Genomic DNA, 13,251 nt, shown 5'->3' with positions numbered 1-13,251 from the left:
TGTTGTTCAAAAACGGCGGCTTGGGCACGCTTGTATTTGAGGCGGCTCATTTTCTCGCGAATTTTATTTGCACACACACCGTAACGTAAATTAATTTTGCTGTATGTTTTGCCGTCTATTACCATCAAACCAAACGTGGGAAAATTGTGATTTCTTTAAGGAAGCAAGTTAAGAAGTTATTATAATATTGGCTAATTAAAAACGAACGATCCAATAAAACTTTTATGAACCCAAAAGGAAGAAAAAGAGGCTAGACATCAAAAAGAAGAATTTCTTTTCCTACTTTCCTTTTCTTTGAATGCTGATTGCTAAAGAAGGCGTGCGTGTACACACTTGCAAGTCAGTAATCAGCAATAGTAAGCAAATAAACCTACAAAAGAAGAGCAGGAGTGAAACATAACCCACAGGATAAAGAGAAGATAGCGCGTGAATGGAAACCTAGCCTACAAATAATTTGCTTTGAAATTAATTAATTTTCAGGCGGCTATCCACACTTAATAAAACAATTACAACGATTTCCCACACACAGACATTCATTCATTGATTTTTAACCGGCTGCTGTTGCTACGATAGAGAGCAATTGACCACACGAACACCATAGACTAAAAACTTAAAATGGGAGCTTACTTATCACAACCCAAAACGGATAAATTGTCCACAGATGAGTTCAATAATTTCTTGATTGTGGGAGCGAGTTCTATGCAAGGTTGGCGTAACAGTCAAGAGGTAAGTAAATTAAACTAGCTATTGTTATTCCGACTATATATGTTGTAGTAGTAATCGCATGTTTGGATGTGGAGTTAGCGATCCTCGTGGATCTCCTATAGGTAAGAAAGCTCGTTTCGATCTACACGACCATTCGCCACGGGAACGTGAAGGCAATTAATTGGTTAATTAAAGGCGCCAATAACTCGCATTTTCATAAAGAGCATTATAAATATTCGATATTTAAGCAAGGGCCGGTGAGATGAGGCTATCCACAGATTGTCGGCGACTGTAGTTGCAGCTATTTCATGTGTATCAATTCATTATCAGTAACTTGTGGACGAAGCCGGTAGATCTCAGCTGAGCTTTTTTATAACTAAGGTTTTAGGAATAGTACAAGATGGTCAAGCTGATGGTCTTTTTTTTTCTTATAAACACCACAATGTGTGAACCTACACATGTGTGAAACTCCTGGTTTTTTGTTTGCGGTACGATCTTTAAATTCTGCAAATTTTCCATTAAATTAAATATAGTCGTTTAAGCTTGCTATAAACGGTGCCAAAATATAAAGAAAATTTTTATTTGTACATTTTAAAAACTTTTTCAACATAATTGAACCTAATTTCGTAACATTTTGCAAATCAATTTTGTATTTACGAAGGAACTAAAAAGGAATAGATTAAAATTCTGCATTCTGCATGCAAACTTGTATGAATATGAATTGGCCCACTTTTACGATATTTGGAAGACCAAGCAGATCGTACGTCTTGGTCGTATACGGTCTTTGCATGGTAAAGATCAGAGCTAAAAGTTCCAGCTTTCATGGTGCTCATTGTTATCGCCACTATAATGATGAATTACAAATAGGGTTACTTAAATATTTGCCTCGATCTTCTGCGCTTCTTCTTAAAACTCTCCCTCCAAGTTTCAAGAAGTCTTTCACCACTTGATCTTTCGATCAAGCTTTTGGTTGTCCCGGTTTGCGTGTACCACAGTTGTCGGCTTCAACATACTTCTTCGCTGGAGAGTTTTCATTCATTCTGATAAATTTAACTATGATAACGTCGTCATGCAACTCATACAGTTCGTGATTCATACGATGCCGATACTCCTTCAATACAAACCATGGTTCATAAATTTTACGAAGAATTTTTATCTCAAACACTCCAAGCACTACCTCGTCTGCTTTCATACGTACCCATGCCTCGCACCCATGCATCTAAACTGCTTACTTAATCCCATGTAACACCAATATGCCAGTATTATTCTTCGCTATATTTCAGAACTGTTTTCATTCATTTCGGTTACGGCAGTGTCGGGGTAGATTTAGTTGTTGACTATCTCAAATTTGTGTTTCCGAACCGTCTTCATTTTCTTTGTTTTCTCGGATGTACAAGGCGATTTGGGTGTTGATACTATCCATTTTGTGTTATCTCCATTTACTGCCAGACCCACTTTCACTGATTCTATTTCGGTTCTTTCAAAGACTGCAGTTACTACTTCCGGTGACCGACCCATAATATCGATGTCGTCGGCATAGACGAGTAGCAAATTTTCTCTTGTGTAGCATATGTTATGCTTCTTGTATAATCTTCTCCAGGAGGATATTAAAGAGATGATGCGGTAAGCTGTCTCCTGAATGTTTCGGAGAGATTCTTTTCTATTCTTACTGTGGAACGTGTGTCAGCAAGTGTCATACTGCAGCCGTTTTAATTTTGCTTGCATACCAAACTGAGACATGGCTTGAAATACCTATGAATACAATATATAGGGCTGTCTAAAGCGGCTTTGTAGTCAACAAAGAGATGGTAAGAGTTGAGCTGTCCTTGGGTCTCTTCCAGGATTTGGCATTGACTTTAGGTTTTAATCTTTCACGCAATACACTCAAAAATATCTTGTATGCGATGGGGAGGAGACTTATTCCTCTGTAGTTGACACATTCCCTCTTGTCTTCTTTCTTGTGTACAAGTTACTGCATTCGCCTTATCAGCGTTTCACTTCCGGTCTTAAATAGTTCAGCGGGCAACTCATTGCCTACTGCTGCCTTGTTATTCTTCAGTCAGGTCACTGCTACTTGGACCTCATTTTGCATAGGAGGTAAACATTCTATATCATCATCATTTGGTTTGGCGGTATCCTCTTCTCCACTAGCACCTGGGTAAAATGTTCTTTCCAAATCCTCAGCACAATATCTGTATCTGTTACCAGATTTCCTTCTTTGTATCGGCAGGAGGATGTCCCTGCACCAAAGCCATCAGTTTGATGTTTGATTCTTTGGTAGAATTTGCGGACTTCATTCTGACTCCTGTACATCTCAATTTGCTCACACTCACGTCTTTCCATTTCCTTTTTTTTTTTCTGCGTAATAGACATTTCTCCTTTTTCTTCTTCTCCCCTTTAACTGGTGTGTTGCTACTGATTGCAGGTTTTTTTCTGTATGCCGCATTCTTGGCTTCAGAGGCATTTCAACACCAGAGGCATTTCAGTACCATTGGTTTCTTGGGGGAGGCTTCTGGTACCCAAGTACGGATTTAATGGCATTTTCCATGGAGTGGATAATGGATTTGTCCCTACGCCATTATATCACAAGGAGTGCTTTCATAAGCTGGTACAAGGAGTGCTTTCATCAATCAGTTGGGTCAGTCGTGTGGAGTATATCGCTGCCATTTGTTGTTTTTTTTTTCAGCTTTTCATTGTCCATCTTCCGCGCAGGTTCTGATCGTACTTTTCTCGCCATACTCAAACGGGTGCCAACCTTAGGGAGTAGCAGCAACGGCAGTAGCCTAAAATCAGCGGTATAGAGCAGAAAGTCTCAGTGAGAGGCCGGGCGGCACCGGCTCTTGCACACATACTTAGTGCCTACGATGTTCGATATGACAAGGTGGGTTATTGGCGCCTTTAATTAACCAATGGCCAACCTGTTCCGGCGGCGATCGGTCCTGGCTGATCTTCGCATCAAAATCGACCATTCTGCTTATTTATGTACCCCTGGAGCGAAAAATGAGCTTCGTCTGAAAATGGAAGAAGCGCGCGATGAACTTTCTTAACAGACCAAGCATTTTGATAATAAAATTCAATAATTTGCAAGCGTTGTAAGACGATTCATGGTTAAATTATAGACCAAACTGAAGATGTTTGACAGTGAAACAAATCACAAAACGTGTGTGAGCTGTTTGAACTAGTATTGCCAAAATGATAATAGCTAAAAAATCACCCTTTATTTCAAAATTTGTGTCGTTCGTTATGGTGGTGCCGGGGTATATAAATTAGGTTAGGTTGAAAAGAGGGAGCTGATATGAATACGCACATGCCACTTTGGATATACACCTAAGCCAGTAATCGGATGTTGTACGATCTAAATACTAAAAAGGAACCTCATAAAAGAAAATCTATGTTAGGTATTCCCTGCTACTTACAAAATCCTTAATTGTTTTCCATTCCACGCCCCTAAGTCTGTCATGTCTGGTATTAGGTCCCCACCTAAGTAACTTCTTCACACATTCTACCACTTGCCACAACCAATTTTTCTTAAGTGACAGTGAACTCGTAGTTCTATGTGTCCCGTTATGATACCGAAAGCTATACAGACCTGCTTACTTCCTTTCAGTGATAGGTTCGATTTCTCACGAATATCCCCATAGATTTTTGTCATCCTACCGACCATTTCGCTATTCCACAGTGTTACATGCGCTTTCGTCGCATACCCCCTTAACTCAAACGGCGTCGCCCCGAATGGCTTCGGCTTAACCAAGTTTATTGACGGCAGTCCTTTGGCCATCACTGCCAAATCGTCTACTCTCTCATTCTCAGAGAAGGCGTAAACCTCCCTCTTACACTATTCTGGACCTTGCCGTCTTGCTTGTTTTTGCCCTAAAGGCCAGTTTACTGTCCGTTAAGATGTCCACATCCATATGTCCGTCCTCGCGTTAACACCACACCATCTCACTCATTTCGTGATCGCCCCAAACAGATGTCAGACCCTTAGATCCACTCTGCCCTCTAGCTTTGGTCATGAACTTCCACATAGAAATACCAGAGTTCCGTCAAACCAAGACTGTGTAGCTGGCAGTAGTGCCTTGCACTCGATCTCAAGTGTCGTCTCGGTATTCGATCGAAAACCTCTTCCATTCCTTTCAGGGTTCCGATCGTCGCATCGACTATACCGCGAGGTTCTGACCTGTTACTATCCTCTATCCTTTCTCCCATCGCCGTAAGAATCATAGCCACAGTAACTGCATCATACTTATTGTGGATGACTTTGGGTCGAGTATCTAGAATAGTTTCCAGTGTCCTAGTGGACGTGGTCCTCATCGCCCCGTCTAAGTCAAGACAACATTGTTAGCTAAAGTTTGCAAATTTAGTTTTGTGTCCAATTTTTTTTGTACCCAAATCAAACTAATTTCTCCATATTGCTTCTATTCCAGGATGCTCACAATGCGATTCTAGATTTCGATGAAGCCACTGCATTCTTTGCTGTGTATGATGGTCATGGTGGTGCTGAAGTATCCACATATTGTGCTGATAAATTACCTAATTTTCTAAAGGCATTAGAAGCCTATAAGAGCGGTAATATTGAACAGGCTCTAAAAGATGCCTTTTTAGGATTTGACAAGACACTTTTGGATCCTGCTGTTATTGAAAACCTAAAAGTCTTGGCTGGAGAAAAGAATTTTGTGGATGGTGAGGACAGCGATGTCATGGAGGATGATGATGAAAATTTAGCAGAATTACATGAAGAAGGTAGTTTACCCTTGGACGAGGTAATGGAAAAGTACAAAGGACATCCGTCCATGCCGTCGTTGAAAAAACTAAAAGAAAGCGGAAATGGTGGTTCTAAGCCACAGTCACCGTATCTAAGAGGAAGACGAGCTGCAGCTGTCATTGCAGATGCGGCAAATAGAGCCGAATTGGACCCGGACTCGAAACCAGAAGGTTCATCAACATCTAAGGCAGCCTTAGCTGTTCTTCAAGGTGAGCACATGTGCACAATATTTAAAAAATAGCATTTTTACCAAAGTACCAACTCTTTTTAGATGATGGACCAAGCTCTTCAAAATCATCGTCATCTTTGTCAGCGAATAAAGTTGAAGCTGAGGAGGATTCTACGGTCAGCAGCAGCAGCAGTAGCGCCAGCAAAACTAATAACACAAGCAACTCTGCAAATAATGCTGCTGAGGCTGAGCCTTCATCTTCGAAAACATCGAATGGAAAAGCAACCGAGTCGCCAGATTCATCAGTTGTTAAAGAAAATGAACAAAACGGAAGTGTTTCCTCTTCTGAGACAAAAACAGATTTAAAAACTAATGAAGTATCGGGATCAGAACCTACTTCCAGCGACAAAGAGGAACAAAAGCAGAATGGAAATGTAGCATCTTCAACTAAATCACCTGCTAAAATTGATGCAGCCAATGTTTCAGCAATAAGTTCCACTAGCAAGGACCAAAAAGATAAAAAAGAAATTAACTTTGTGGCGGATGATTCCAACGACGAAGATGAATTCGATGGTAAATAAGTTCACTTGTTAGATAGTTTTTTCTATCATTGTAGAACTACCAAGTTATTATTAATTATCAATTCCCAATTTGATTGGTTGTTGTTTTTTATTTACTTTAAACCAAAACTAACTACCAAAGAAATGTTTTTTTTTTTTTAGATGAAGAAGAAGATTTGGGCGAAGATGATAGCACAGAAGAAGATGAAGATGCCGATTATGATGATGACGACGAAGTAGAAGATGAAGATGAGGATGGAGAAGAAGATGAAGAGGACGAAGAATCGTATTTGGCTAATGAGCAGTTTTGTGCGAATATGATTGAGGAACCGGGTAAAGATAGTGGTTGCACTGCAGTAGTTGGTCTTCTGCAAGGTCGTGACTTGTATGTAGCCAACGCTGGTGACTCACGTTGCGTTGTTTGCCGTAATGGTAAAGCTATAGAAATGAGTTTGGATCATAAGCCGGAAGATGACGAGGAGTCGGCACGCATTGTTAAAGCTGGCGGACGCGTTACATTGGATGGTCGTGTCAATGGTGGTTTAAATCTTTCAAGGGCTTTGGGAGATCATGCTTATAAAATGGTAAGAACATGAAAATAACGTTCATTAAACATTTGCAAATTCAAATTTGCCCATGAACATGGGCAAACTTCTTACATATGAATGCAGTTCAATTCAAGTTTAAGCTCAATGGTAAGGGGCCTCCTTTTTATAACCTCGCCGAGTCCGAAAGGCGTGCCGCAGTGCGACACCTCTTTGTGAAGAAGTTATTACATGGCTGCCATACCAGATGGTACAGTATCTCAAATGTCGCCAGCATAGTACCTCACAAATGTCGCGAGCATTGCAAATTACAAATTTTGCACATGAACATTCCACTAAGGAACAGGGGCAAACTTCTCACATATCAGTGACTGCAGTCCGATTCAAGTTTAAGCTCAATGATAAGGGGCCTCCGAGCTTATAGCCGAGTCCGAACGGCGTGCCGCAGTGCGTCACCTCTTTGGAGAGAAGTTTTACATGGCATAGTACCTTACAAATGTTGCCAGCATTAGGAGGGAAAAACCACTACCGAAAATTTTTTCTGATGGTCTCACCAGGATTCGAACCCAGGCGTTCAGCGTCATTGGCTTTGACCTTCATGTATTGTTCCTGGGCGTGGTGCATTTTCAAGATCGAAATTACGTCTGTTCGCATACTTTTCCAGTAAAAATAAGTAATAATGGCCTTCACTCTTTTTTTATTTAACTTACAAATTTCTGCCGGAAAAAAAACCCCAACCTCAATTTTCTCAACATTGTGCTCGCTCTTACGCACTCTCCCGCTGCCCTCTACTGCTGGCAAATAAAGTAAGCGAATGACGAATTTGCACAAATTTTTGAGTACGCGAACACTCTTATTGTCGAAACGAAATTTTGGAACCAATTTTGATATTGGCGTTCGTTCAAAATACATCAACCTTACAAATGTTCGCCTTGTCTGAAATGATGTTTTCGAATCTTTTATCTTTGAAAAGGGCACCAAGCAAACATTGTTCTAAACTATTTTATTTATCAAAATCAGCTAAGATCAGCTCTTGTCAGCTGAGATCAGCTCTTGTCAGCTGAGATTAGCTCTTTTCAGCTGAGATCAGCTCTTGTGAGCTGAGATCAGCTCTTGTCGACTCAGATCAGCACTTGTCAGCTCAGATCAGCTCTTGTCAGCTGAGATCGGTGGTCAAGATGGTCAAACTGCTTGGTCTTCTTATTTAGTAAGTTTCATAGATAAAGTTCATACGTGCATGAAACTGCTGTTTTTTGCTTGCTGAATGGTTGCATTTTGCAACTTTTTCATTAAAAAAAATTGGCGTTAATTTTGCTTTTTAAAGAATTTTTTTTGTATGTTATAATTATAATTTCGTAATAATTTGCAAATTAATTTTGTATTTACAAAGGAATTAAAAGTGAAATTGGTTGAAATGCTGCATTCGAAATGGCAACTTGCATGAATCTAAACTGGGGTACTTTAACGATATTAGGAAGACCAAGCAGACCGTATGTCTTGGTCGTATTTGGTCTTTGGTGACAAGCCATTCATACTTAGATCTTAAATCAGGCAAATTGTGGAATTTGTTAAAAAATTTTAATGAAAAATTTTAATTTTTTTTTTAATAATTATAATAAACAAATTATTTCCAGACTGCCGATTTGCCTGCTGAGGAACAAATGATTTCAGCATTGCCAGACATTAAAAAATTGGTTATATCACCGGAAGATGAATTCATGGTTTTAGCATGTGATGGCATTTGGAATTTTATGACAAGTGATGAGGTTGTCGAGTTTGTCCGCTTACGTCTTAAGGATGAAAATAAAAAAATGTCCGAAATTTGCGAGGAACTCTTTGATGCTTGTTTAGCTCCAAACACTTTGGGAGATGGCACCGGCTGCGATAACATGACGGCTGTTATTGTGCGTTTTAAGCCATCAATTCAGGAATTACCTACAAAAATTGATCCTAATACAACAGAAGATGTGCTACTGCTCGCAAAACAAAGCGAAGTTGACACTTCTTCTTCGCCCCAGAAAGCGCAAAAACGATCTGCTTCACCCACCTCCGATGAATCCAATGAAGCCGAAAATCAAACGAAGCGCTTAAAGACTGACAATAACAAAAGAGAGGGCGAAAGCAGTACCACCAACAACACATCCTCTAGCATAGCAACAACCACCACCTCCACCACAAGTAAAACGGCATCTGGTGATAGTGGCTGCACAACTTCCTCAACCGGTGAGGTTGATGATGGTGATGCTAAAATGAAGGAAGACGATTCGTCGTCTGCCGTTGAGTCGTCAACGTAAACCTATTGTTTTAACCGCCTGTCCCCCCACTAAAACATATGTAAACTTAACCAATCCTCATATTTTTACTACTTCACTTCATGCGTAACACTACCTTACATACAAATAGCTCTTGATTTTGACAAGTTTTTATTTATAAGTTGGTGTGTAATATTCTACCTACTCCCGCCCTCACTTTACCCGTTAGATTTTAAGTTTATAAGATACAATTACAACTCCCTCTTAAGATAATAAAATTAAAAAAAGACTCATTCAAATTCATCTTCTGGACACACGAATGTGAGTAATAGCATAAGACCAAAAATGAAATATCAGTTACTTGTTGTAATTCATAATGCGTTAATGCCTCCTGGTCGAGTTTCCTTGTTTACCCATCGTAAAGTTGTATGCATTGCAAGAGTCATTTCTAAGAAAGTGCTTCCTGTAAAAGCAGCAGCGGCACAAGTCTACATTGAATTCCCCAATCTGTTTTTCTCCATACACTAATAGCTCAAAGAGCAACATTACTTTAACAACAAACAGCAAACCATCTTTTTAGTATTTAGCGAGATTTAATTGCCAGCAAGAATAATGCTGTTTTATTTTAAGTTGTCATCCTCTAGTTTTACCATATCTACGGGCATTTAAGTTATACATATTTTAAAAAGAAGCGATGGCCTGTCTGATTGTTTTCCCTTATTTTATAAAAAACAAATTTGTTTTTGGACTGTAAACCCTTATTTGAGTAAACGTTTTTCTTTTGAAATAATCACATGATTTAAAGGAATTTGTAGTAAACATTCAAATTAGTTGATGTGAAGAAAACCTACACCTAAACATCTTTATTGGTTTTCAACGAACAACTGCAATAGACGAGTTTTGGAAATTGTGGATGCTAAATAGTATTAAAATTTCAATATCAATTTCATACCTTCACACACATACACCCTTTATATACAATCCATATAAAAAGTATATAATAATAGTAAACCAGCAGTTCTAATAAAATAAAATTATAAAAAAATTCTAAACAATCGTAAAGAATTATTCACATTATTTGAGAAGGGTTCTTATTTTACTCAAAGGTAAGTGGGCTGGCCGATTTCCATGAAATTTTCGCAGATGGTAGAGGATGGCCCCTGATGGAATTAGGTACCCCAATTTTATGATATCCGCGAGGGGGGTGAGTCCAATTTCAAAAAAGCCAGATCACGGTAGTCGATGCATTGATATAAGCGAAATTTTGTATGGCCCATTATGGTAACCCAAAAACGCAAAATTGGTATAAAACTTTGGGGTCAAACAACCGTGGGGACTTTTTGTTTGCGTGATAATAAAAAATTGATTTGAGGGGAAAAATGAAAGTGAATCGCAGAACACACCAGTATATGTTTACCGATTGGGTATGGAATGAAAGGCAAAAGGAAGTAGAATACGAAACTTACATAAACATTTGGGGTACAGTCCCACCTCAAAAACCACCCAAACCAGGCATATTAGCCGATTGAGACAGTATGGGATTCAAACGAAAAGTTCTTGAGAGTAGAATACGAAACTTATATAAAAATTTGGGGTCTATTCCCACATAGAAAAAAAATAGGTTTCAATCAAGAAATTAATTGATCCAATTAATTTTTTAATTAAAACTGCTTCAATCACAGAAATGATAATATCAATCACATTTTTTGAAAAAGGTGATTGAGAAAATTTTCAATTGCAAAAATTGCATATTCAATTAAAAAAATAATTGAACATTTTTGAAATTTTCAAAAAAATTTTTAATTGATACAAATAGACAAAATTATTGAAATTTCTTAAATTTTCAATTAATTTTTTATTTGATTTAATTAATAAAACCAGTAAGGAAAGGTAAAAGTCGGGAAATCGGACTCGGCATAAAAATTGAGACCCTTTTTCATTAAGCTTAAACTTTAATCGGGCTGCACTCATTAATAGAGAGAGAGAGAGAGAAGTATCCCCTGTTCCTTAATGGAATGTTAATGGGAAATTTATATAAAAATTTGGGTTTTATTCACAGGGGGTCGGCCCACCACAAAATTATGCTCCAACTGTACATATGGGGTTCTAATGTAAGTTATTTGAGAGATAGATACAAATATTAATTATTTTCAAATTTATATCATGCCAAAAGGGGACCGCAATCAATTTAGGGTGAAGCAAAGCACATCGGGCCAGTTAGGATGGGGGTATACTAATTAGTCATTCCGTTTGTAACACCTCGAAATATTGATCTAGGACCCCATAAAGTATATACATTCTTGATCGTCTCAAAATTCTGATTCGAACTAGCAATGTCCTTCCGTCCATCTGTTGAAATCACGATAGCGGGCGAACGCGTGAAGCCAGCCGCTTGAAATTTTGCACAGATACTTTATATTGCTGTAGGTTGTTGGGGTTTGTAAATGGGTCATATCGGTTCAGATTTGGATATAGCTCCCATATTAACCGATCTGCCGATTTGACTACTTGAGCCCATGGAAGCCACATTTTTTGTCCGATTTGGCTGAAATTTTGCACAGTGTTCTGTTGTGACTTTCAACAATTCACTAAGTACGGTTCAAATCGGTTAAGAACCTGATATAGCTCCCATATAAACCGATCTCCCAATTTGACTTCTTGAGCCCATGGAAGCCACAATTTTTGTCCGATTTGGCTGAAATTTTGCATCCAACAACTGTGCCAAGTACGGTCCAAATCGGTCAAGAACCTGATATAGCTCCCATATAAACCGATCTCCCGATTTGACTTCTTGAGCCCTTCGATTTTCTTTCTTTTTTCTTGAGCCTTAATTTTAATCCCATTTGGCTGAAATTTTGCACAAAGTATTCTGTTATGACTTCCAACAACGAAGCCAAGTACGGTCCAAATTGCTTAACGACAAAAAACAGTCAAGAATAGAAATTTCTCAAAAATCTTAGGAGTGAGATTTCTGGAATCCGTTTCAATGTCTTGTTGCATTTTATGGTTACTATAAAAAAACAAATTTATGGCAATAATCCTACTTCTTTTGACAGCAGGTTCTATTTTATGGCAATATCATTAAATCCAGCTTTCTTCGCTAAATGGTCATAAAATATTAAGAAAATGATTTTTTGCTGTTTTGTTTTTCATTAGTTCCAAATATTTGAACAAAATTGCTAGGTCAATATAAATTCTCTAAATTATGAATATACTAGCATATGCCCGGTTGCTTCGCTGCCACCGATGGTAAACCCAATATCAAGGTGTAACTGTTTCGCAATTTTAATAGCTTTAGTCTTATCCGTAAAGAAAGTACATTTTGAAAGTCTTAGTGCCTAAATGTACGAATAAAAAAAAAACTAGTCGGCCGATAAGTACTGTCAAGGTGTAACAGTATCGCAATTTCGAGATCTTTAGCTCAATCCGTAAATAAAGTACCATTAGGTACGTTTAAGTACCTAAATATACAAATTTCAAAACAATCTTCTAGCCATCCGTTACATATTGCCCAGATGTACCTGTATCTCTAATGTTACAGATGTAGATTAGTCTTTGTACGTTTAAGTACCTTAATGAACGAATATCAAAAAAATCTTCTAGTCGCTCGGTACATAGTGCCTAGATGTAAATGTATTTCAAATTTCAGAGCTGTAGCTGAATCTATAAAGAAAGTACTTAATAGTACCAATTACAGCACTTATGTACTTCTTATTCTAATCCTGGTAATATATCATATTTAGAACAACTTATCATATATTTGTGAAGTCATCGATCATTTTCAGCAATTTTTTTCAATATTACCTTTCTCCGTTCACTGTAAAAGTAAATAAGCTATTTCGTACTTTTTGGTACCAAAATGTATGATTTGTTAAAAAATCACTTAGTCAGCCAACAAATATTTCTAAGTAGAATCTACATGTTATGTTTCAGAGCTCTAGTTCAATCCGTAAAGAAAGTATGAAATGGTACCAAATACGGTACTAAACGTACGTTTCTTCCGTTTCCATTACCATTTTTCATATTTGTTGTTACGTACCCCCTTAACGGCGCTAAGTTGGTATCCGGCAGCTAGCGGCAAGACCTCAGACGGTTCCAACCCACCACACTTAGCCCGAGGGACGAACACTAAAATTTGTCAGAAAATGCACACAAAGAAAATGACAAACAAAAAAAAACGATCATACACACATAACACACCATTTTTGAACGAAGGAGCTTGGTCTTATGCCCCTACACTTGCCCGCCCTTCCATGGT

At 38.3% G+C, this 13,251-nt stretch overlaps 1 protein-coding gene across 1 annotated transcript; it reads left to right on the top strand.

Annotated features, from left to right (window-relative positions):
* Nucleotides 1–53: 53 nt before the first annotated feature.
* On the top strand, nt 54–9,296 carry LOC106085323 (probable protein phosphatase CG10417). Its single transcript, XM_013249545.2, has 6 exons — nt 54–339; nt 481–726; nt 5,130–5,676; nt 5,739–6,209; nt 6,359–6,780; nt 8,376–9,296. Exons 2-6 carry the CDS (start codon nt 616–618, stop codon nt 9,033–9,035), a joined length of 2,211 nt encoding a protein of 736 aa, XP_013104999.2. The 5' UTR covers nt 54–339; nt 481–615; the 3' UTR covers nt 9,036–9,296.
* Nucleotides 9,297–13,251: the final 3,955 nt, after the last annotated feature.

The sequence above is a fragment of the Stomoxys calcitrans genome, chromosome 5, assembly GCF_963082655.1.
Source record: "Stomoxys calcitrans chromosome 5, idStoCalc2.1, whole genome shotgun sequence".
NCBI lineage: Eukaryota > Metazoa > Arthropoda > Insecta > Diptera > Muscidae > Stomoxys > Stomoxys calcitrans.
Note: the sequence above shows the minus strand (reverse complement) of the source record. Positions and strands in the feature narration are given on the sequence as shown.

Coding starts and splice junctions, on each gene's coding strand:
- LOC106085323 (XM_013249545.2), top strand. CDS start 616: ATGGGAGCTTACTTATCACAACCCAAAACGGATAAATTGTCCACAGAT. Junction 727..5,129: donor GTTGGCGTAACAGTCAAGAG/GTAAGTAAATTA, acceptor CTTCTATTCCAG/GATGCTCACAATGCGATTCT. Junction 5,677..5,738: donor AGCCTTAGCTGTTCTTCAAG/GTGAGCACATGT, acceptor AACTCTTTTTAG/ATGATGGACCAAGCTCTTCA.